Raw genomic sequence first — 26,397 nt, forward strand, 5'->3', positions numbered from 1 at the left:
AAAAAAATAACATTTATCTTTTCTTACTGCATCAGTGAGAAACCTGGGTCTGATATGCATATGCAGGAGACAGTTTTTAAATGTAGACACTCATGCATTTCACTGTCAACCTCAGAAAGTTCTGACCTCTTCTGTAGTTTATAGAGAGCAGAGTTAGGAAATTTCCCCTTTCAACTCACCATACAAAATATACTCAAATTCTGATATCCCCTCAGCAATAGCGCTTTAAAATCCCTTCCCTGTCAGCTACGCTGTGAAATAACATGAAAACCTGCTAAAGAGACGTTTAGAAGTTATGTAGCATATTAGCCATACCAAGGGTGCTAACAGCCAGGTCTTGAACAGCAACAACCGTACCTATGAAAAATCAAGATTGCAAATACAGAACACAGTGCACTTACTATTGGAAAAACAAAGAAAGCCAGACTGCTCTAGATTCCTACACAGCACCTAGAGAAGCCTGGCTTTATTTATTGATCTATGTAACTGTAAATATTGGCACACTATGGATAACCTAGAAACCAAACCTATTCGTGCCTAAATGTAAACCGTTGTGATGGTACATTACTAAACGACGGTATAGAAAGGTTTTTAAATAAATAAATTTGTTAGTAGAATCCCTCACGTCTGTCAAACATGCAGATTGCAGACTAAAAGACAGAAAATTATAAACAAGCATCCAGAGAAAAACAAACTCCAAGAAGCTGGGGGGTGGCGGGGAAGGAGTCAGCATGCCTGCAACATTTCCGGCTTGGATTGATGGTGGCAGTGATTGCCAGGGTTGAGGGAAAAGCAGCAACATAGAGTGGTGATGAGGAATTTCGAGTACCTGCTCCTTACTCTGCACTCTCCTCAAGCAGAAGCACGTGTGGCTGTTACAGAAAGCATAGGCTTACTATGTCACATTTCTGGTGACACACACCTTCCACCCCTTGGTGACACACTGGTTGAGAATCACTGGTGTAGGGAATACACTATTACAGTATCCAGTTAAGGCAACAAACGGCCCCCCTTGAAGTCGGATTCTGTCCTGTGGTGGCATGAGACCAGCATCAATGCACGGGCTCCTGAGAATAAAACAAGGAGAGGCTGCTGCTCCTGCAGCGGGTCACACCAGTGAAGAACAGAACACGGGGTATTGCCATCAGGAATCACAGCATGTCAGGTAGAAAGGCGATTAAGAAAACAAACTAATCTGAATAGCATGACTTCCCTATGTCAGCCCCCACAAAGCACTGGACCAATGATACTGCCCTCCTCAATAGCATCATTTGCTTAGACCAAGTCACTCTGGGCCTGATTTACCTCGTTTTTTTCCCCATAGACCCAGAATGGGCAAAAAAAAAAAAAGCCTTAACAAATCAGATCCTTGCTCTGCAGACTCACTCTCTGTTCCCAGACTGTTTCAGCTCCTCAACAGATAAGAGGCAGCATAATGCCACATAATGCCATATTCTTTTCTATATCCCATGCCAGCCTGTGCCATGCTTGCATAATATTCAGCCTGTGCGGTCTTCCAGACCCTCTCATCTCTTCTGAAGCAGATGTGAAGGACTGGTTGTGCTCTCTCATCCTACCTTTGTTTCCTTCCAATTGCTCTGCACGTGTATGGTGTAGCTAGAGCCCTCTTTTCTGCAGTTCTTAGTGCCAATGCACACTTCCACTCCTGGCAGAGGAATGCCCACGGACCCTAGAAAACAGAAGGACAGGGGAAGTGGGACACAACAGCAGGTGCGCAGGTTCAGCCTCCCATCATCACTCAGTGCTAGGAAGAAGGGGCGAGATTGCTATTGTATTCCAGGGGTTCGGTTAGGGAAACACATCAGGGTTACAGACTGAAGAGACAACAGTTCTTTTAAAAAAATGAAGAACAACAACAACGACGACGACAACAACAAAAAAGCAGCTTTAACATTCAGATCTCTGAATCAATCTGTGCAAAAAAACTAATGAAAAGCAGCAACCAACCAGAATAGCCAATGCTTGTGCAAGAGAAAGGAAGAACTGGTCAGAAAACAACCAAAGGGTGTGCAAGAGAAAGGAACGATAAAGCAGCCAATGGCTGTGCAAGAGAAATGAAGGATCAGTTAGAAAGCAGCCAATGGCTGTGCAAGAGAAATGAAGGATCAGTTAGAAAGCAGCCAATGGCTGTGCAAGAGAAATGAAGGATCAGTTAGAAAGCAGCCAATGTGCGTGCAAGAGAAATGAAGGATCAGTTAGAAGGCAGCCAATGTGCGTGCAAGGAGAAAAACCCAATTTGGTCAGATCAGCTGAGAGTTAAGTAGCAGGAAATAGGATGAGAACACCCACCCCACTTTATGGATGCCATACATTTTTCATAGTTAACTTCCTCCATGTACAACGCGATGGCGTTGGTCAGCAGCAATTTAAGATGTTTATTAACTGGGGAACAGCATTCATGTTAATCCAGATTTTGCTTTAACGAAAGGCTTTCCTCACTAATGAAAGAAATCATGCGACAGGACGCTGGTGGAAAGAAGATTCACAAATGTAACCCCCCCCCCCCCACATACAATCATGAGCAAATACACAGCAGTCCACAGCACACCAAGAGGCCTGTGCAACAACACACACGTTAAGATGGACCCCTGTCAAATCAAGGGAGATCAACCTCAAACGAGGCTTTCCTGGTGCATGGGAAATAGTGTGGTACGCAGCCTCCTGCCGCTATTTCCTGTGGACCCAGTGAAGCACAAATATAACACACCTGCCGCAAACCAGGTGTTACATTTGTCTGTGCGCCATGTGGCCGAAAATCCCTGGTGCCTACTGGCCCAAAGTGAGAGAGCCGGAGCGCACTGGGAGGTTTGTCATCCCTGAACCTCGGCGGAAAAAGCGGGCGCGTCGCACCCCAACCCAGCGGCGAGCCCGTTTCCAGAAACACGTCCTTACTAGAGAGGGAGAATCTTCACAGGCAGGAGGGGAGGTCAGAGCCCTCCTGCCTGCACTGCGGTCGTTGGTGAACGAGGCCACTAGGTGGGGCCTTAAGCTGCAGTGGAACATCTCCTAGGGGTAAAACTTTGGCAGGGAGGGATCCGGCCTCCCTCCTGCTCAGGAAGAACCTGGCCCTCTGCACTAGTAAGGCCCTGTTTCTGAGGGGTTTGTGCTGCTGGGGTTCTGCTACAAAGGGGGGGAGGGTGGTTTAGGGACACGGTGTTTTTGTTTTTGGTGCATACCACCAGCGTGGCATTGCTACTGTGGCAAAATTTACGTGCAGGAACGAGGTTTTTCACCATGCACCTTACTTCCATGCTAAAAGTTGTTTGTTTGGTTTTTTTTTTAATGCAGGTTTCCTTACCTAGGCCCCCACAGTGTCGCATATAAGTCACAGCACATGTAAATGCATTATAGTCACATAACACACACATACACCTCACAGCTTACAACCCAACCCAAAACCGCATCCCGCACCACCTACCATGCACAACGGAGAAATCTTCAGAGAACCCGGGAAATTGCAAGGCATGCATGGAACTTCTACCGCATGCACTTTGCAGCAAAATCTGAATAAAAAACTACCCAGGAATTAGCTTAATGTGGAGGATGAGAGAAAGAGGTAAAACGGTGCACGTGGGTTGGAAAAACGCTGAGTACGCAGGTTTCCCAGGCCTAAGCACCCCCGGAATGCCTCTTTTTAACCAGCTTAACAGCCCGCACCTAATTTAACAGCCCAGCCCGATCCGGTTTTGGCTGCATGGAGGGAGGACAACATTCGGGCAGGCCGGATTAACCGGGCGCATCTAGCTGTGAATATCATCGTCGCTGTGCGTAACATGCGCCACCTGCGCACACAGAAATTACGGAGCATATTCAAACATATCACAAGCAGACATACAGCTGTGCACGCCCAGGCCAGGTTGTACCACACAGAAAGCTCACAGACTAGAAGGTCATCAGACGAGAGAGAGAGAAGAGAAGAGAATATAATTATTTCACTTGCTCCCCGGCTCTGTATAAAAAAGCTGTCAGCTCTCCCAGATAAATGTAATTGGCAATGCGATCTGTGTCCCCGAGTATCGGGGGACCTTGATGCTTTTCTGTGTGGCGGTGTCCTGAGAGAAATTAAATAGGGCCGATGATAAGACACTCAGCGATCTCACTGTCAACAATACACAGGGTCCCCACTGCACCAGCTATGCCAGCTATTAGCCAACTCTGATCTAAACCTCCAATTAAAGTGGTGATTAGGCCCAGTGAGGCATGCTTGGTCCATGAATAATTCATTGCCCTTCACAGAAGCAGCATCTGCGGACTAGAGAGGGAGAAAGAGGGAACACGAGTGGAAGAGAGGGAGAGGGCGAGAAGAGGAGAGGGAGAGTGAACGCGAGTGGAGGAGAGAGGGAGGGCGAGAAGAGGAGAGAACATCAGAGGGGGAGAGTGAACGTACGATGGAGGAGAGAGGGGGATAATAAGAGGAAATGAAAGGGGAGAGTGGGAGAGAAAATAAGAGGAGAAAAGGGAGATGGAAGAAAGAAGGAGAAGATGAAACGAGGGAGACAGGAGAGAGTGAAGAAAAACAAATCAGGTTGCATGCTTATCACTTTTCCTAGAAAGTAATCAGATCATGACTTATCCTTTCTACTGTACAGAGACATATAATAGAAGGTTCTTATTCCATGGAGTTTACAATCTAGTCAAGAGACAAAGAAAAGACAAATAAGTACATTTCCTGAAGACTTATTACAGAAAACATGGTTAAAATCAATGAGACTGTGATAGGAAGATCCAGGACTTAATATTTAAAACCAGCCTGAGAAAACTGGGTTTTTAGGCAGTTACTATGCTTAACAGAAACATGGGGTAACCTGCACAGAGCAGCAGTTACTACCCTTAACAGAAACATGGGGTAACCTGCACAGAGCAGCAGTTACTACCCTTAACAGAAACATGGGGTAACCTGCAAGGAGCGGCAGTTACTACCCTTAACAGAAACATGGGGTAACCTGCACGGAGCAGCAATTACTACCCTTAACAGAAACATGGGGTAACCCCCACGGAGCGTCAGTTACTGCCCTTAACAGAAACATGGGGGTAACCCTCCACGGAGCGGCAGTTACTACCCTTACCAGAAACATGGGGGTAACCTGTACGGAGCGGCAGTTACTACCCTTAACAGAAGGCAGGGGGTAACCTGTACGGAGCGACAGTTACTACCCTTAACAGAAGGCAGGGGGTAACCTGTACGGAGCGACAGTTACTACCCTTACCAGAAACATGGGGGTAACCTGCACGGAGCAGCAGTTACTACCCTTAACAGAAGGCAGGGGATAACCTGTACGGAGCGACAGTTACTACCCTTAACAGAAGGCAGGGGGTAACCTGTATGGAGCGACAGTTACTACCCTTAACAGAAGGCAGGGGGTGTAACCTGTACGGAGCGGTAGTTACTATTCCTTTACTGTTTTTGTCCTCACCACCTCCTCCGGAAGGGCATTCACCACCCTCTCTGTGAAGAAATATTTCCTGAAGTTGGTTTCATGGCCCTTAGTTCCAATGGAAAAGGTTCTATGTTTGTGCATCACTAAACCTTTCAGATTTCAGAAGCCCTGTATCATATCCCCCCTGCACCTCCTCTCTTCCAGGGTGTCCATATTCACATCCTTCAGCCTCTCCTAAGTCTTCCAATACAGACCCCACACCATTTTGGTCGCACTTCTCTGGACCTCCTCTATCCTGTCTCTATCCTTTTTGAGATATGAGCTCTAGAACTGAACACAGTACTCCAGGTGAGGCCTCACCAAGGACCTGTACAGGGGGATTATCACCTCCTTTTTCTTACTGGTTATTCCTCTCTCTATGCAGCCCAGCATTCTTCTGGCTTTAGCTATCGCCTTGTCACATTGCATTGCCATCTTCAGATCATCAGACACTATCACCCCAAGGTCCCTCTCCCAGTCCGGGTGCATTAGTCTTTCACCCGCCATCACATTCATCTCTTTTGGATTGCCGCACCCCAGGTGCACGATTCTGCACTTCTGGGCATTGAATCCCAGCTGCCAAATCTTTAACCACTCTTCCAGCTTCCTTAAATCACTTTTCATTCTCTTTACTCCTTCCGGCGTGTCCACTCTGTTGCAGATCTTAAGGGAGGAGGAATAGCCTAGTGGTTAGAGCAGTGGGCTGAGTCCTGCTGTTGCTCCTTGTGACCTTGGGCAAGTCACTTTACCCTCCATTGCCTCAGGTACAAAAAACTTAGATTGTAAGCCCTCTGGGGGTAGGGAAATACCTACAGTACCTGAATGTAAACCGATGTGATACCTCAGATAGAATGTCGGTATATTAAAAATAACAAATAAATAAATCCATAAATAGACAAACTTTACTTTGTATGCCTTCCGCAATGTTGCTCACAAAGATATTGAACAAAACCGATCCCTGCAGCACTCCACCATTTTCTCTTCAGAACAGGTTCCATTTATCATTGTTTGCCATCTTCCGTCAGCCAACCAGTTTGTAACCCACTCCACCATCATGGTGCCAACTACCAGGTTTCTCATTTTATTCACAATCCCTCTATGTATCAAAAGTTTTGCTGAAATGCAAGTAAATCATATTGAGTGCTCTTCTTTGATCCAATTCCCTGTTCACCCCCATCAAAAAAATAATATTTGTTTGACTGGACCTTCCCCTGGTGAATCCTTGCTGCTTCTGGCCCAGCGACCCACCAGACTGTAGATGGTTCACTATCCTATCTTTCAGCAGAGCTTCCATTCATTTTCAGTTTGCTCTGGTACCTCTTCAAGATGCACATCAATTTGTTTCAGCTTCTCCGAATCATCACTTCCCTACACAGCAGCCTAAATTTAGCCTCCAGAATCTCCCTTCTGCACCTTCCTATGTGACTGTTACCTACACGGACCACGACAGTCAGCTCCTCTCTGTGCAGTGCATGCAGTCTGCTACTTTCACACCAGATAGGCAAGTTACTAAGTCATCCCTCCTGGCCACCCGCCAGCCACCTCATCTCTATTTCTAACGATCGCCAGCAACGGATGTCTTTTCTTCATCCTCCTGGATACACAGTCTTGAAGATGCAAGATTGATGCAAGATAACATCTCCTGGAGAGCAGATCCCAGCTTACAGTTCCACTTCCTGACATTGACAGGTGGTGCTCTCTTTCCTGGTGACCTTTTTCCTCCAAAGCAAAACAGGGAGGTGACGGTGGTGGTGGTGGGGTCTATCCCCTCTTATTTCCAAGAAAGTAAACAGGCACTGAGTGACACCTGAAAATCCTTTTCTTCTCCTACCTGCTTTCCACATGCAGTCACCCTCCGCCAGGTTACCTACAGGTTTCTTGCTTGAGCTACAATCTTGATATCTCGGTGAAAGGTATTGATCCACATCTGCCTGGCCGTCTTCCGGGTCTTTTCCCCTCATCTCTATTTTTCTCCCGAGTTTAAAACCCCACTTGAATGTTTCCCCTTGTTTTTGCTATGATCTTAGCCATCTTCTGTCTTTTCCTAACTGCTTCACTCCCAAGCTTGTCACATCCTCCTCCTCTCTACCGTGACTGTTGCTTGCTCTTCTGTCTCTCTCATGCTCTAACTCTTTGCGCCACTGACTTGCATCAATTTTATTAGTCTTCTACAGATTTCCTTTTAACCAGGCTGGGCTTCCCTGATCACAAATTATGCCACCAGGCCTCAGCCCCTTGCTCTGATCTTTCAGGCAAGGATCTGATTTTATTTATTGCTGCTAAGTACCTTCCCCTCAATGCAAATTTTTTTCCCTCTCCATTCCTCATATTTTCCATCTCATCACTGAATTTTGCCTTCATTCTGTTGCTTTTTTCTTACAATCACTATTACCCATCTTCTTCCCAGGTCTCTCTCTGTCTGCGCTGCTGTCTTTATTTAGTGCAGTGTGGTCAGAAAACAGCAATCACCTTGGGGCTCCTTCTGAATCCCTTTCATCAGTCTATCCAGAACTCATAGGAGGAGGAAGAGACTCCAGCAGACCCTTGACTTATTCCCACTTCAACTGGAAAGCTTGCTGCTGTTCCACAAACCCGTCTCAGGGGCACCTAAAACTCTCACAGCAAAATGAGACTGACAGCAACCTATATTGTATGTAGGACTAAAAATGAATCAGTTATATTTCTAAAATCATCCCCTCCATCTATTATTTGACAAGCAGAGTAGCTGTAACTCATTATGTCCCAAGTCCTGTGTTTCTTTTCAGCACTGCTTTGGATCAGAAATTGCCTGACTGCTGGTGAGGATGTGAAACACATCAGGGACTACAAAGAATTAATTTTAAACATTTATTTATGTATTATTTATTTATTTAGAAACTTTTAATAGAAGAGGGATGCTGGTACAGGGAGCTATAGTAAACCACCAGGGAGAGGGACACTGGTACAGGTAGCAATGGTAAACCACCAGGGGGAGGGACGCTGGTACAGGTAGGAATGATAAACCACCAGGGGGAGGGACGCTGGTACAGGAAGCAATGGTAAACCACCAGGGGGAGTGACACTGGTACAGGTAGCAATGGTAAACCACCAGGGGGAGGGACGCTGGTACAGGTAGCAATGGTAAACCACCAGGGGGAGGGACGCTGGTACAGGTAGCAATGGTAAACCACCAGGGAGAGGGACGCTGGTACAGGTAGCAATGGTAAACCACCAGGGAGAGGGACACTGGTACAGGTAGGAATGATAAACCACCAGGGAGAGGGACACTGGTACAGGTAGCAATGGTAAACCACCAGGGGGAGGGACAATGGTACAGGTAGCAATGGTAAACCACCAGGGGGAAGGGACGCTGGTACAGGTAGCAATGATAAACCACCAGGGAGAGGGACACTGGTACAGGTAGCAATGATAAACCACCAGGGGGAGGGACAATGGTACAGGTAGCAATGGTAAACCACCAGGGGGAAGGGACACTGGTACAGGTAGCAATGGTAAACCACCAGGGGGAAGGGACGCTCGTACAGGTAGCAATGATAAACCACCAGGGAGAGGGACACTGGTACAGGTAGCAATGGTAAACCACCAGGGGGAGGGACACTGGTACAGGTAGCAATGGTAAACCACCAGGGGGAGGGACGCTGGTACAGGTAGCAATGGTACAGGTAGCAATGGTAAACCACCAGGGGGAGGGACACTGGTACAGGTAGGAATGATAAACCACCAGGGGGAGGGACGCTGGTACAGGTAGCAATGATAAACCACCAGGGAGAGGGACACTGGTACAGGTAGCAATGGTAAACCACCAGGGGGAGGGACACTGGTACAGGTAGCTGTGGTAAACCACCAGGGGGAGGGACACTGGTACAGGTAGCAATGGTACAGGTAGCTGTGGTAAACCACTGGGGGACGCTGGTGCAGGGAGCTGGAGTAAACCACAAGGGAAGGAATGGGGTTTTTTTTATGTTAATTGCATCAGTAGCATGGGATCTTCTAAGTGTTTGGATAATTGCCAAATTCTTGTGGCCTGTTTTGGCCTCTGTTGGAAACAGGATGTTGGGCTTGATGGGCCCTTGGTCTGACCCAGCATGGCATGTTCTTATGTCATGTCAGATCAAGGGGATGAGAAAAGGAGATCAGGAACTTGAGATACTGATTAAAAAGAGTGAAAATACTTGTAGGAATAATAAGAGACAAAGCACAACCAAGACGTGAATATATGAGGCATTGCTGCAGTAGTCCGTGTGTACAGAATGTCTGGCACAGGCAGACATTCTGAGTATTCTCACACTTACATTTCTCTGCTGCTTTATCCTCACTATCAGGCCGATACAGCACTGTTAACCCGCATTTGGACACATGTTTGACTTGCTAGCTTTACCCCTTATTCAGTAAGGGGTAGTAGCGCATCAAAAACACGCGACCAACCCCCCCCCCCCCCCCCGAAACTAATAGCGCCCGCAACATGCAAATGCATGTTGATGAGCCTATTAGTTATTCCCGCACGATTCAGTAAGTAAAATGTGCAGCCAAGCCGCACATTTTACTTTCAGAAATTAGCACCTACCAAAAGGTAGGCATTAATTTCTGCCGGCACCAGGAAAGTGCTCAGAAAAGCAGTAAAACTGATTTTCTGTACACCCTCCGACTTAATATCATGGCGATATTAAGTCGGAGGTCCCAAAAGTTAAAAATAATTAAAAATTTAAAAAAAAAAATTTAAAATCGGCCCGTGGCTTGAAAACCGGACACTCAATTTTGCTGGTATCCGGTTTCCGAAGCAGTGGCTGTCAGCGGGTTCGAGAACCAACACCGGTAAAATTGAGCATCGGCTGTCAAACCCGCTGACAGTCGCCGCTTCTGTCAAAAAGGAGGCGCTAGGGGCTCGCTAGTGGCCTTCATTTGCATGTTGTTCCCTCCTGAATCGCGCGCACAGGAGAGTGGCCTGTGCGCTCGCCCGCTCTCCCGCGACTTTTACTGTATTGGCCTGTATGTATGGCTGGGGAAGATCCCCAGTTAAGACTAGGACAATAACAGAAAATAAACTACTAGTATTCTATCGAGTGACAAATATGGTACAATACCAAGAGAAAAAAAGGAGCTGCAGCGATTCTTGTTCCACACTGTATCCTCATTGCAATGTGATGATGGAAGTCTCACTGTGCAGCTGCATTTAACCCCATGTTATCTAGAGGATCCCATTTTTACTCTTCCCCCATGAGCAGGGCCCTTATCTCTTCATGTACTCGTCCCAAAACAGATGCATACCTGGCACACGAACTCCCCTCAGGGGATTGGAGAGCGCCATCCCGATCTCTGTCATCCCATACCTCTCCAGCAAAGCGTGGCCAGTGATCTCCATCCAGCGCTCCATGACAGGTGCAGGAAGGGCTGCTGACCCGGACACCATCAATCTGCAGCGGGTGACACATTCAGATCCAGCCAGGCAGATAACGTACAGCACCAGTACAACCTGAACCTGTCCCCAGCACCCAGATATGAGCCAAACGCGTCTCCTTAGCCTTTCCGGGAACCCTTGGTGCGGAAGTACTGGTGAAGCTCACCCCCCCCCCCTACCCAGGGGCAGATTTAGGCATGGACAATTGCCTAGGCCGCCAAATTTTGAAGATGTCAAATACCTGGGCCAAAAAGGAGTGCAACTGTGCTGAGGAGGAGCCTGTCCTAGCAATCCACTTCAAAGGTGCACTGCTGTGGCACTCGGGGGATTTTTGGGGTGCTGGTGAAAGGGACTTCCCCCAACTTTCCAATCTCTAGGGTTCCTACCCACCCACCCCCATTCGTCAACTCTGGCTGTGGGTTTAAAACTCTTAAATCCAACCCTGCCCTCTACTAGTAAAATCTCTCGAGAAGCCCTGCCCTGTCAATCTACGGCTGCCCCCAGGGAATTCTCACGCAGAACAACATGTAATGATGGCGACAGGAGAAACGAGAAGACCAATCATCTGCTCAAACAAGGCACACCCTGTGTCACACATCAGACTCTTCCACCTATTGCTAGGAAGGACATTTCAACCCTCGATGGCAAGTTCAGCGTGAAAGAATAAAAACTTTTCACAGTTAAAATTGCATTGTTGGGCAGTCACTAAATGGAGACACGTGGCCTGGCCAGCTCGTGCACATTTGTGAAGCATTTTTTCGGCCAAACGAGATGTCAATGAGCTTTACAAACCCAGCACGTTGTTGATGTGCAAGCAGCCACCTCATGGGTGCAAGTCTGAGACACTTCCGAATATGATGAAAAAAATGAAAGAAATTAATGCTGCCGGGAAAAGGAAAATAGGTTTCTTACCTTCTCACTTTCATTCCTGGAATACCACAGATCAGTCCTGACTCCTGGGTTTTGCCTCCCTGCCAGCAGCTGGAGCCAAAGGTAAAAAAAAAGGTTTCACCGACGCTGCCCTATAACCTAGTGTGCCACCTGCACTAACCATAAAAACCCATTCCACCTTAACTAACAGGAGGAAGGTGAAATCTCAAAATGGAAAATCCTTTCCAACAATAATAAAAGAGAACATTACTGAATCCCTCAGCAATTCTGCATTATATATAAACTGTCAGTATGAGCGGACTCTCCCAAAAGGGCTCTGGACTGATCTTTGGTATTCCAGGAAAAAAAAAATTTAGCAAGTAAGAACACATTTTCCTTTCCTGTTCCTATCCAGATCAGACACGGAGGAGAAATGTGCGGCAACAATGGTACTGGACAATAACAGTTCATCAACAGAAGATTGCTTTTATTTTACATATGCACACTAGACACTGTGCACGAAATTAAATACCACAGTAAACATTAGTATAAACGCAAAGGACCTCGACACGATCGTGTTTCGCATCAGGGCTGTAGAAAGGGCAATGTGTTTGTAGACAGCTGAAGAAGCCGCTGGAAAACCAGCTTAACGGTTTGAGATGTGAAAGGCTTTTCAAAATTTAGCTCGTGGTGTGAAGCTAGACGCGGGTGCTGAAAACATCGCGGGGGGGGGGGGGTATAGTGCTTCAAAAACACCCAATGTTTCAAAAAGGACCTCGCTGGGAAGTGGAGCGGACCGGGTAGGTCTCCCAATGCAGAGTGAGTAAGAAACGGAACCGGCGGCCTCCTCAGCCGCAGAGTATTTAAGAGAGAGCATCCAAAAGATTTGCAGAATTTAAGCCATTGGAAGGCTGGGCACGGATGCCGGAACCAACACGGGAGGAGAATTTTTTTAAACAACCCGATGTCTTGAAGATGAGAGGTGCTGGCGATATTTAATTGTAGAACGGACCGGGAAGGTCTCCAAATGTTAAACTGAGGGGGGGGGGGGGGGGGGGCAAAGTCAGCAGACTCCTCAGACTCCTTGCTGCTCCATCTCCTATTATCCTGAAAACGAGAATAGGTAGGAAAGGATTTTGTTCCCCCCCTTCGGTTCTTCCTCTGGCAATTTATGCCCTTTAGACTCTCCAATATGCTTCACCAGTTGCTCCAAATCCTCTCCGAACAGGAGCTTGCCCTTGAAAGGCAAAACCCCTAACTCTGACTTGGACCAGACATCCGCCGACCAGTTTCTCAACCAAAGGAGTCTACTGGTCAACACTGCCAACATCACGAAGCTGAAAGACGTTCTGATTAGATCATATAAGGCATCTGTAACATATGCTACCACCACCTCCAGATGCTCCGTCTGCTTCACTGCAGAAGCAGATTCCTTAGACTGCAAGTGTTAGATCCAGCGCAAACATGCTCGTTGCATAAAACTACTGCAAACTGCAGCCCATATCCCCAATGTGACACCTCAAAAATCTTAAGATGAAACTCTAACTTCTAGTCCTGAACATCTTAGCACACAGAAGTCGCCATCTTTGGAAGAGTCAAAAGCTTGAGCGTCTCCTCTGGCAATGGGTACAACTTAGCCATGCTCTGCCAAACTTCAGGCCGGTCTCAGGGGTGTCCCACTCCCTGACCACCGATTTTCTCACCAACTTGTGGAAAAGAAAAGTCTTCACCTGACCCCTTAATCCATTCATGGTCAGGTCCACACCCTCCTGGTCGGAATCCTCCTGTGTGACCTTAATACCTAGCTCCTTAAGAACACACGGAATCAAAGGCCATAGCTCCTCCTTGCGGAAGAGACGCACCACCTTAGGGTCATCCCTTTCGTCTACCGGCACATCTTCTGGACCATCTTCCAAATCTGACAAGTTCTGAACAAAACCCATTCCAGGAGAGGCATCTTCCTCAGAGTCATTCCCAGGGCTAACTGGGTGAGCTGCCAGCCCCAGGAACCTCTGAACACTAGCAGACCTCTTCTTCTTCAATACTCTGTGTCTCTTCATGGTCCATGAATTCCAATAGGCTGGACCTTGGACTGAGGCCTCTTAGCCCCCGCTGCTTTTCTAGCCAGATATGCCCTGTGCAGGAGCAGCACAAACTCCAAAGAAAAGGCAAAGGAATCTCCAGTCCTCCCTCCCAGTAGTCCTCCTCTGCCTCAGAGCCTCCTTGCCATTCCTCAAAGCTCTGTCCAGCAAGAGATAATGGAGGTGGGGAACCCTCTGCCTCCCTAGATGTCTCTGCTGCTGCTGCTGAAGCCAAGATGGCCACCATTCTCGTTTTGTCAGGAAAAACATCAGTGGCAGCCCAACCCCGCTCTGACCACTGCAAATACTTTTCACTTTTTTTTTTTTTTTTTTTTTTAACTTTAATGGCTGGCACAATAGCAAAGGCAGACGTAAAGCAAGGTAGTTCCCTGAAGCTGCAGGATTGAAGTGGGATTCAACAAGTTCTCCTAGGGTAAAAAGGAACTGGACCACCAGTTGTCAAACCCCCACGAGAACTGAACCAATGTCAAGGGTCACCAACCTCCTGCTTGTCCAGAAGAGGGATTGCTCCACCAGGACCTAGTGACCTCCTGGGAGGAAAACTGCAAAGACTAAAACTCCCTATTTTTTTTTTCATTCCAGACTGCAGATTTTACACCTCTACTATCTGCTGGAGACAGAGAAACACTGAGGGACTGCAAGTGGTGCACCAGGTTATATGCAGTATTGGTGAAACATTTTTCTCTGTTTCTATCTGCTGGGAGGGAGGCAAAATGCAGGAGTCTGACTGATCAGGCTATGATTTGGAATATCTAAATATCCAATATCTATGGGAGAAACAAAGCTAAGATTTCTACAGGGTAGCCCATGGAAAAGTAGCCTGCCTCCAATGCACTGGTAATTTTTCCCATGGGCCACCCTATAGATGAGGAATGAGGCACATTGGCAGAGCTGTGAGAGTCTCCATTCTAAAAAAGCAGGGGGTGCTACAGGGCAGAAGTGAGGTGCATTGGCAGAGCTATGTGCACTGGAGATGTAACAGGGCAGGAATAAGGTACATTGGCAGTGTTGTGTATGAGAGTCTCAGTAATGGAAAAGCAGGGGGTGCTACAGGGCAGAAGTGAGGTGCATTGGCAGAGCTATGTGCACTGGAGATGTAACAGGGCAGGAATAAGGTACATTGGCAGTGTTGTGTATGAGAGTCTCAGTAATGGAAAAGCAGGGGGTGCTACAGGGCAGAAGTGAGGTGCATTGGCAGAGCTATGTGCACTGGAGATGTAACAGGGCAGGAATAAGGTACATTGGCAGTGTTGTGTATGAGAGTCTCAGTAATGGAAAAGCAGGGGGTGCTTCAGGACAGAAGTGAGGTGCATTGACACAGCTGTGAGTAGGATCTCCATTCTAGAAAAGCAGAGGGGTGCTACAGGGTAGGACTGAGGTTCACTTGCAAAACTGCCCATGCCTTATTTATGCAAAAATGTTATATCCCGCCTTTATACAATTCTAGGTGGGTTACAGCAAAAGCATTCATACTTAGAATAATAAAATAACCAGAGAGATTATCACATAAAACAACTTATTAAAACCACAGTTAACTTAAGAACAAACACAAAATAATCAATAAAAACACAGAAAATAAAGCAATGTATGCCCAGCCCACATCATACCCTAAAAAGAGCTGGTGTAAACTAATTCCATATATGATGAACTAATTCTCTTCTGTAAACCCCAGAGCATAGTCTTTTAATCAGAGAAAAGACAAACCCAATACAATATGCATATACAGCAAGATATAAAAATATTAAGAACAGAGACTAATATCTAGCATTCTGCTGATACAGATATACTTTTAAAAGCTTTTGAAATCCAAGTATAGACCTCCTCTACTTAAGTTAGTCCAGTAATTCGTTCCAGAGACATGGACCATCTACATAAAAAAGTTGTGGCAGCGATTTCAACAGAAAGTATTTCAAGACTGCCTGAGATCCCAAGACAGATCACTCTAGAAACGCTTTGGACTGCAATTTAAAGTTTAGAGATTTCCCTAGGTTTAAAAATTGAGGGTATTTCAAAGGATGTAAAAACATTACAACCTATGGTTACTGAGCATGATATTAAGATTAAAAGTAATGTAGAATCTATTGTTAAGATGAAAAAACAATGTGAAAAACTTGGAAAAATGTGATATGGCTTTGATAAAGGGTCTGGAGGTTAATAATCGTAGACTGGAGTCTTTGGAAAATAATTCAAAGAGGTTAAATCTGAGAATTTTAAATTTTCCGAAATCTCTATGTCCCCTATTGAAATGATCAGGAAATTTTATTTAGGAGGTGTTAAAAATAATCACAGGATGCAATACCCCCCATAACAAAAGCTTATTACACTCCCTCTAGAGTGGCAGAAAATCAGAGCAACCACCTCCATCAGAAAATCTACCTTAATAGTCGTGTTTGCCTTACAACATGATAAGATATGGACCATGAAAATGTTTTTTTGGTCACCCGAGAAAATGTTTTATGGCCAGAAACTGGCTCTATTTCCTGATTTGGCTAAAAGTTCACAAATGAGAAGGGGAAAATTCTTATGAATGAGACAACGAGTGGTAAATATTGGAGCAATATTTCAATTACAATTTCCATGTAAATTTTTAATAAGAATCCCCTCAATTATTTCCTCTTAGTTCAAGTGTTGAAGGAGAAAAAGAAATAAGTGAATATTTAGAAAATACCTGGTAATTTCCTGAGTTTTTGTTAATAATTAACATTCCCCAACTGAGGTCTTATATGACCGGATTGCTTATTTGATATAATGCATTACTTAAATTTTTGTTTAAAAAATTTGTTCAATATTGCAAGAATGTCAATTTGTTTTGCTAAACATGAAAGTTTGAAAATAAAGAATTAAAAAAAAAAAAAAAAAAGGTTGGTCTCTCAATTCAGCCAGTTGTATCTACTTGACATATGGTATCACCTTAACCACACTGTGCTAAGGCTTTAACCAGTGCTGGTAATCTAATGTATCTTAATGTATCTACTCAAGGACTAGGAGACAGTCCATGAAACAGGCAGGTAGCAGATTTAAAACAAATTGGAGAAAGAATTTTTTCACTCAACATAGAATTCAGGTGTAGAATTTAGTGCCGGGGGATGTGGTCAAGGCATCCAGCATGGCGGGGTTTTTCAAAGGGGTTTGGCCCAAATTCCTGGAGGGAAAAGTCCATAAACAATTAGCCAGGCAGACTTGGGAAAAGCCACTGCTTATCTCTGCACATGTACAAGAAATGGGATCCTACCGGTACTTCCTAGTGGCCTTGACTGGCCACCTTCAGAGACAGGATGTTGTGCTGGACTCGATGGACCCTTGGCCTGACCCAGCATGGCACACTGGAGAAATTACTTACCTGGTAATTTTGTTTTCCTTAGTGTAGACAGATGGACTCAGGACCAATGGGTATAGTGTACTCCTGATAGCATATGGAAACTGATCAGATTTCAATCTGACGTTAGCCTTAATACATATACCCCTGCCGGATGTGCAGCTCTTCAGTATTCTCCTAGAAAAGCAAATGTGGATATATGTATGACTTTATAACTTGGTTAACTTTATAACTTGGTTAACTTGATTAATTTGAACTGGTTGAGCTGGTAATAGTTGGAGACCGCCAGTGCCCTCAACTGAGAAACGTCCACACCCGGTAGGATGGGTGTCCTATTTGGAGGAAAGCATGACTTACCCGTGAATCACTCGCTCTCAGGGATGTCACTCGAGAATTCCATGAACAACGGCAGCCGTGGGTGGGATGCTGAGACCATCTGTCTACACTAAGGAAAACAAAATTATCAGGTAAGTAATTTCTCCATTTCCTAGCGTGTAGCAGATGGACTCAGGACCAATGGGATATATAAAAGCTACTCCCGAACCGGGTGGGAGGCTGCCCGTGGCTCACTTAGTACTGCCCCTGCAAATGCTGTGTCCTCTTGAGCCTGAACATCCAGGCGGTAAAATCTGGAGAAGGCGTGGTTGGAGGACCATGTCGCCGCCCGACAGATCTCGGCGGGTGACAGCATCTTGGTTTCTACCCAGGGCATTGCCTGGGATCTAGTGGAATGGGTCTTGACTTGTAAAGGCGGTGGCTTGCCTGCTTCTACGTAGGTCGTCTTGATGACTTCTTTGATCCAGTGGGCTATGGTTGCTCGCAAGGCCGCTTCCCCTTGCTTCTTCCCGCTGTGAATGACGAATAGATGGTCCGTCTTTCGTACGGATTTTGACCTTTCCAGGTATCGGACTAGGAGTCTGCCGACGTTGAGGTAGTGTAGACCGGGAGACTCTTCCGAATTCTTATGCTCATCTGGTGATGGTAGCGAGATGGTTTGGTTGAGATGGAAGTGAGAAACCACTTTGGGGAGGAAGGACGGGACCATGCGTAATTGGATGGTTCCCGGGGTGAGTCTGAGGAACGGCTCCCGGCAGGACAGTGCTTGTAGCTCGGAGATACGACAGGCCGAACAGACTGCCACCAGGAAGGCTGTCTTCAATGTTAATAGTCGGAGAGACAGGCCGCAAAGAGGTCTGAAGGAGGCTCCTGCTAAGAAATCTAGGACCAGGTTGAGGTTCCAAAAAGGCACCGGCCACTTTAGGGGTGGTCGGATCTGCTTGATTCCTTTCAGAAAGCGGGAGACATCCGGGTGAGAGGCTAGGCTGCCGCTCTCGCTCTTGGTTCCGTAGCATGACAATGCAGCCACCTGTACCTTGATGGAGTTGAGAGACAATCCCTTCTGTAGTCCGTTCTGCAGGAATTCCAGAATCGCAGGAATTTTGACTGAGCGTGGAACGATGTCGCGGTCCTCACACCAGGCTTCGAATACTCTCCAAATCCTAATGTATGTTAGGGATGTGGAGAACGTGCGTGCTCGGAGCAGGGTGTCAATTACTGCCCCCCGAGAATCCTCTCTAACAGCCTCTCAATGGCCAGGCTGTAAGAGAGAATCGAGCTGGATCCTCGTGGAGGATCGGTCCTTGTTGGAGCAGGTCTCTGTGTGGAGGTAGCGGGAGGAGGCTCCCTGTCAGCAGCCTTCACATGTCTGCTTACCACGGTCTTCTTGGCCAGTCCGGGGCCACTAGGAGTACTGGTCCCCTGTGGTGTTCTATCTTGTGGATGATTGCGCCCAATAGGGGCCACGGTGGGAAGGCATATAATAGAGTTTCCTGTGGCCAGGTCTGTACCAGGGCATCGATTCCCTGGGACTGAGGTTACCGCAAGCGGCTGAAGCAGCTGGGCACTTGGGCATTGGACCGGTTTGCCAGGAGGTCCATGGTTGGTGTTCCCCAACGGTTTACTGTCAATTGGAATGCTGTGGTCGACAGCCTCCATTTTCCTGGGTCTAGACTTTCTCTGCTGAGGTAATCCGCAGCGACGTTGTCCTTCACTGCAATGTGGACGGCCGAGATCTCTTGAAGGTTTGCTTCCGCCCACGACATTAGGGGTCTATTTCCAGAGACACCTGTTGGCTTCTGGTTCCTCCCTGACGGTTGATGTAGGCCACTGTTGTGGCGGAAGCGAGGAATCTTCAGGTGGCAGTTGACCGACTTGAGGTCCAGGATGGGCCGGAACGTTCCTTCTTTCTTTGGAACGATAAAATAGATGGAATAATGTCCAGTATTTATTTGTTGTTCGGGCACCGGTGTTATAGCATCTAAGGCTAGCAATCTGGTCAGTGTAGCTTCCACTGCCATCCTCTTGGAAGGGTCGTGGCAGGGGGATTCCACAAACATGTCCGGAGGGAGGTGGTGGAAGTCCAGGTAATATCCCTCTCAAATGATGGCTAGGACCCACTTGTCCGAAGTTCTCTCGACCCATCTTTGGTAGAATAGGGCAAGTCTGCCCCCTATGGCTTCTTCCTTTGGACGGGTTGGCTGATTTTCATTGTGGGGTGCGGCTGGGGCCTGGGCCCGAGCCGGCTCCCCTTTTGTTGTGCTTGTTCTGAAAGGACTGGTTCCTTCCTGCAGGTCGAGCTGCTTGATATGTGCTTCTGTTTGGGTTGAAGCGCTGTGATCCTCTGCCCCTGGAAGTTCGGGGGAAGGGTAGCTGGTTTCTCTTATTCCTGTCCTCCGGTAGCCGCAGTAGTGGGTATTCGCCCCATTTGCTGGCTAGTTTCTCTAGTTCGCTTCCGAACAGGAGGGTTCCCTTGAACAGGAGGGTTCCCTTGTGAGTCTCGTTTTGGAAGATGCGTCAGCCTACCAGCTTCGGAGCCAGAGTTGTCTTCTGGCTGCCACTGCTGATGACACTCCTCTAGCTGCGGTGTGCACCAGATCAGAAATGGCATCCGTGAGGAATGATACTGCTGGTTCCAGGGCTTCCCCAGGAGTGTTGTTCCTGGTCTGTGGTAAGCAGGCACGTGTCACTACGGCACAGCAGGCCGCGATCTGTAGAGACATAGCGGAGACGTCAAAAGACTGTTTGAGTATGGATTCCAGGCGTCTGTCTTGAGCATCCTTGAGTGCTGCTCCTCCCTCAACTGGAATAGTAGTGCATTTCGAGACCGCGCAGACCATGGCATCCACTTTCGGACATGCCAGGAGATCTTTGTCAGCTGGGTCCATAGGGTACACGGCTGCCAAGGCATGCCCCCTTTTGAATGTAGTCTCCGGGGCATCCCATTCCAGGTCAATTAGCTGCTGGATGGCTTATACTAGTGGGAAATGACAGGAGGTCTGATGGAAGGTCTGACGGAGTCCCTCTAGTAGGGGATTCGTCTTAGGTTCCCCCGAGGTGTGCCCGGGATAGCAAGCTCTTTCAAACTGTGTGTGACCAGGTCTGGAAGCTCGTTCTTGGTGAAGAAGCGCCTCATGGTTTGGTGGGGCTCTGTCCCGGAGGGAGTTCCCCTTCCTCCAGGGGTTCTGATTCCTCATCTGAGTTGTCCGTGTCCCCGAAGGTGGGACATCTTGGCGTTGGGATCACTTCCCTGGGCATAGAGGGTCTCGGGAGGTTGAGGTCCTCTGGCGGAGCTTGTGGCCGTATTATCGGAGGCCCCGGTTGCATGTTGATGAAGGTATGCAGGCTTTTGAAGAATTCCACCCAGGAGATAGATGCTGGGTCTAAATTAAGAGGCGCTGTGTCCCTGGGGAGCCCCGTTTGAGGGAGGGTCCCATTGGGAGATGCTAGGTCCGGTGTACTGCTCGAGAAGCTGGAACCCGGTACCGGCTGGGAATGGCCATGGGCTGGATCCCCCAGGGCCTCCTCGCACTGTATACACAGGGCCATGACCTCCTCATGCTGTGCAGCTCTAATGTGACAATCTGGGCAAAGGCCCTGAGCCTTGAGCTTCTTTTCTGGTGGTGCCATGGCTTGTGCGTGTAAAATACAGGGCCCGGGTGGCTTAGTTATGCGCTCCGGTGCGTCGAAGTTGTGCGCGTAGGATTGGTACGCGCTCAGGGAGATGTGCGAGCCGTTGTGCGCACAGATCGAAGTTATGTGCCTAGCCCAGTAAGCGCGTGGCTATGTGCGTCGCTTGTGCACACGGTACTTGGGCGCGTGATGCTGTGCGCACAAGATATTTGTGCGCACAGCTCGGGGCGGCGAACAGATCAAAATGGTGACGGGCAACCATGCGGACAATATGTAGACCACCTCGGAGGGTCTCCACGTGGGAGGACCCTCGGATCTGTCCGGGGTCTAGCCCTGCTAGGGCAGATCAACCTGGTGGCACTGGTCCCAGCTGGTGACCTGTGCGACTCCTCGAGCTTCGGAGACCGGAGAATTTTAAATACCTTATTCTTGTCTCGGCGCTTCCCGGTCTTGTTCTGGGCGGTCTCCGGCTGTGGAGGGAGAGGGAAAATACCTTCACTGCCGCACTCGAAGTTGCACCCGCTGCGTCTCAGCCTCACCCGATGTCGGGGGCTAGGTCCCCGCCGAGGGTTGGCTGCCGGACCGAGGTTTACCTCCGAGGGATCGCGGAAATCACCTCAGGAATTCTCAACTGGGGGAGGGACTCAATGGGTGTCACCGCAGGAGAGCGGGGCTCGTCTGTAGAGGTAAGATTTCTTATTTTGGTTTTCTTTGGTAAAATTACTCTAACGCTGTGTGAGCGTGCATAGAGTCCCGAACTGCTATAGAGACGGAAAATACTGAAGAGCTGCACTTCCCGCAAGCAGGAGTACACTATACCCATTGGTCCTGAGTCCATCTGCTACACGCTAGGAAACGTAAGTTATTTGCAGTGATAAGGGCATCTCGCACCTTGATGGAGAACTCAGTGATCACTTTATTACATAAATCTCTTCAGGCAGGTTATGCTGGGAAATTTCTTTCCACCTGCTGCTGTCCTTCCACATCAAATGTAAGGAGAGAACAGACAAAGGTCGGAGAAAGAAGGAAGAGGTCAAGAGAAAGAGACAAACAGAGGAAGAGAGAGACGGGGACAGAGAGACAAGAAAGAGGATATATGGGGAGGGAAACAGGGAAAGAAACACAGATGGAGCAGAGAGAGGGGAGAGCAACAGAGGTAGGGAGAGAGAGACCGGCAGAGATGGTGGAGAAAAATAGAGCGGAAGGAATATTGAGAGAGACAAGGAGAGAAACCGAAAGAATGCTAGAGGGCGAGAAGAGCAGCCTGCCTGGTGTTCCCATGCTGGATTAGTGCAGAAGTGAGAAGTCTCAGTCGGGCACTAATCCAGCGTGGAAAGACCAAGCAGGCTAGGCTTCAATGTCATGTGCATTAGCTGAAAAACAGCTTTTAGCTTCGGTCACAAATCTACTTTAATTATTTCTTTTAAACAAACTCTTGCTTAAAAAAAAAAAAAGTCAGAGATCGCTGTTGAAAGGCTTTGTCTGGGTAACATTTGGAGGTTTGAATATGTCATCCCCACTGCCCGGGTAACTCATTACCTGCATGATATTTAATGGAATAAAAAGCAGCGGTGACGAAGGCGTTCCGGGGATGCACTGCCCAGTTAAAGTTAACCGGTAACCCCCTATCCTGCGAACGTTACCCCCTCACCCCTCAGTGAAGGGCCCAAGGGGCAAAGCTTTCACATGTATGAGGATTGTAGGATGGGCCAGCACACCGCACGTCCCGCTGGCAGAAGGCCAAGCCTTCCATTCAGGGCAGGGGTGCCTCCCTGCACCGCTCCTAGTGATAACATTTCCACTTCTCTCCTCTGCAGGGCACCATGCTGTGCCTGCACACTCGGATCAGAAAGGGGTGATGTGCATGTTTGCACAGGACTGCGATTGTAAAGCTCTTTGACACACTGTTTGGATTAATGCTGTCACTTACTGAATATGCTAGGCACTTTAAATCCTTGGGCGAGATAAATCAACGAGACTGTAACAGCCCATTTTTTTATTTTTGTCTTGGAGCTGGATGTAGCTTTCCTGGATAGCTCCTGAGCAATCCTTCACGCCGAATGAGCGTCTCCATTACAGGGGGGGGGGGGGGGACGGTGAAAGCGTTTGCACAGCCAGAGCAGAGTACCTGATGTTCTCCTGGCAGGACGCTCGCACAAAGTCCTGGACACGGGCTTGGGTGAAATGCCGGTCGTAGTACTCAATCAGCTTCCAATAAATAGTAGGCACGGCCATGAAAACATTCACATGAGGAGCTCGCTGCTTCAAGAAGTGCTCCCAGACCTAGAAAAAAAAAACCCAAATCTACTCGGTCTACTTATAACGTGCAGAGTACGACACACGTGGGAGGAGAGCCCTGAGAGCAGACCTCCTTGGAAGTAGTTTAGGAGGCAGATGCTGACTCAGCCTGACCACGCCAAGGAACAGAAGGACTGGCACAGCGGTCACTCTGAGGGCAGAAGTCTGCGAGACATCTGGAGGAAAAAAAAAAATCCTTTCCCACTGAAGTTATTTGGTCTAAAACTGGAGTCTGCTAAATCGGATGCCTTACATCCCCCACAAGGGACAGTCCAAGCTGGTCAGCCCGAAGGAGGCAGGCTGCTTTAGGATTCACACGAACAAGCAGATGCAATAAAGTGCACGCAAAACCGGGACGCCAAACTGGACGCATGCTAAAAAGGACGGGCTAGGGATAAACCGTGGAGCCTTAGCACATCCATGATATCAGGCACCCGGGAGACGTGGCTGTGCGCCCATTAGAAAAGCAGACGCTCGGCTAACGGGTGTCCTTTCCCAACCTGACCACTGGCAAGAGGTGTTTTTTTTTCATTCTGCTTCCTGTGGTTCTTCTTACTTAGCATTGAGACGATACTAAGTCGGAGGAACTACAAAAGCAGCAGCATTTTGGGCTTTTTGGGGCATTTTTCAGACAGCTCGAAGCAAGTAAAGACTTAACACCAGCCCTGGAGCTGGCAATGAGTTTTCCATGTTAAAATGTGCGTGTCAGGCGCATGGTGATTTTTTGCACTGGGGGGTAATAGCTAATAGCCTCGTCTACATGCACGTACATGTGATGAACGCTATTAGCTACGCGCTGGTATGGACGTGCATTTTGGACGCTCTAATTCCTTTACTGCGTCGGGTGTTAGCCTAGTGCCTCCAAAACGCGCGTCCAGGCGCTCGTTAACCTGTGCGCTAGACTCCGCGCACGATATTGCATCGGCCTGTCAGTGGGGTACAAGCACACAGGGGCTTGCTACTTGGGGAGAGGCGACATTTCCAGGGAGCTGCCATGGCTATTGAGTGAAATACATTGTAGACTGTCTGCTGGGTCTTGGTCTACTTATTTATTTATTTAGCCTGCTTTTCTAATAAAAAAAAATTCCACCCAAAGCAGCTATGTGTTGCAGCAGGAGAACAATTTTCTGCAACACTCTCACTTGGTCTTCTGTGTAAACCTTCCTTACAGCATTAAAATGAATTTCAGTTCCGCCTGCTGCTTGCAGCTTACCCGGTGGTGCAGGCTGCCATTGACTAGTGGGCATCCAGTTATGCAAATGAGATCTTTAATGAGCAGTCCAACCTTGATTACCTTGCCCTAGGACAACCCGCTGTCATTACGGGTTAGCTACGTACTTCGTTGAGCGCGTTCTGACGTACGTTTTACCACCTCTCTCCGTGTCCATGGCGCACACAGCTCTGCCTCAGACGGGACTTACCAGGTGCTCACGGGAATAAATATTTCCAGGGGGTCTCACTCTCTCCCCCCCCCCCCAAGCCTTCCCCATTTCTAGATATTTCCCCTGTTTCCAGGCAGTTTCCGAGTGCGCCCTCGGCTTCCTTCGCCCACACCACGTCCCGCGGCAGGGAGATGGTGGGAAGCGACTGACGTTGAACGGCTGGATCTCCTCGCAGGATCTTCCCCTTCCCCAGGGCTGCAATCCAGCACCCTCCCTTCCCTCTTCAGCGGCTCCTTTGGAAGATGCTGCAGATCTTAATCACGGCAGCAGTGAGAGAACAAAAGACCTCGCCCCCACTAAGCCAAACCCAGCTCCCGCTCCCCAGCAGCTAGCTGACTTTCCCCCCTCTCTCTCTCTCTCTCTCTTGCTCTTCCAGACACATGATTTCTCCTTTATTTCTGGTATCGCGAATAAGCTCATTATAAAAGGGATGGGAGAAGCTCACTTCCCAGGAATGGCATGCAGCCATCCCACGCAGTTCCCCTCCAACGCTATCATCAGTAAGGGAACGCTGCAGCGCTGCGGGTGCACACTGTGAAAAGCTCCGTGTATCGGGGACACCTCAGGGATGTCTCTGGTCTCACTAAAGAGATGGGCACAGGCTCCCCCCCCTTGTCAGGCCTCTGTAAGTTGGCGTGCTCAGCGCATGGGGACGGTGACTTGCACGTGGTCACGAAGGGGACTCGGGGCCGGCCCACACCCTGCCATTTGGAGAGCTCTAGGTTCAAACTCCTGGATCAAGTCTTCTGCTCCACAGATGAGCGGGGATTGGGCATGCTGCGGAGGTAGCATTCACAGCCCCTGGGGGAGGGTGCGGGGAGTCACAGTCATGACATAATGGCAACAGTTAGTAGCCAGATTTAGGCCATGACTGAATTAACCCCAAACAAGGATTGTTGCTGTAATGATTGCACTGAAATGAGTGTGAGTGTGAGTGTGTTTGGGGGGGGGGGGGGGGTTGTTAATAAATTTAGGAGACAAATCCCCGAGTAGCTGTGAATGAAGGCTCACGATGCCAGATCCTGGCGCTGGCAGCACAAAAGAGCAGGAGGAAACCACCAGGTTAAACAAAGAAAGCTCAGCCACAAAAAGCTGGAGATCCACATCTGTAAAACCTTACAAGCTGATGGGCAGATGTGAGGCCACATTATCTCAGCAACTGCACTTTCACAACCCTGAAAGCAGGAAGCTGCTTAGTAAAAACGTGAAAGGCAGTAATGTCGCTAGAAGTGATTTTGTAGCCAGTATGTGGTTTCTTTTAGTCAGATCTCCAAGGAGATATAATGAGAGGAAAAGCCGCAGGTGGCCTCACCAAGTCCTTTTCTTGGCTGCTGCTCTTAACTAACTCCAGTCCTGGTTTTCCAGATGCCTGCTCCTTGTATTCTGGGAATTTACAAACTGGGGTTGACTCAGAGATACAACCTTCAGCCCGCTTGCAGGTTGGCGTCTCCAAATCCCACAACAGGGGGTGAACCTCGCTCTTCAGCCCGAGCGTGCTGGGGACAAACCCAGGCTCCGTTTTATCGCTAATGCACCGTGCCAAAGAACTTCAGAGGGTGTTAATGTG

General features: G+C 48.2%; 1 protein-coding gene across 4 annotated transcripts in view; it reads right to left on the reverse strand.

Annotated features, from left to right (window-relative positions):
• ACSF3 (acyl-CoA synthetase family member 3) overlaps positions 1 to 26,397 on the reverse strand; it is a 162,029-nt gene that overhangs the window by 103,630 nt on the left and 32,002 nt on the right. For all 4 annotated transcript variants that reach the window (XR_003857722.1, XM_029608610.1, XM_029608609.1 and 1 more), the window contains 3 exons: positions 23,219 to 23,373; positions 10,704 to 10,849; positions 1,578 to 1,690 (listed from right to left, as the gene is read on the reverse strand). Coding sequence is in view for 3 of the 4 variants with exons in the window: in XM_029608610.1 (XP_029464470.1) it covers positions 1,578 to 1,690; positions 10,704 to 10,849; positions 23,219 to 23,373 (414 nt within the window). In the remaining variant the exon portion in view is untranslated. The remainder of the gene's footprint in view (positions 1 to 1,577; positions 1,691 to 10,703; positions 10,850 to 23,218; positions 23,374 to 26,397) is intronic.

Source organism: Rhinatrema bivittatum, chromosome 7 (assembly GCF_901001135.1).
Source record: "Rhinatrema bivittatum chromosome 7, aRhiBiv1.1, whole genome shotgun sequence".
Lineage (NCBI taxonomy): Eukaryota > Metazoa > Chordata > Amphibia > Gymnophiona > Rhinatrematidae > Rhinatrema > Rhinatrema bivittatum.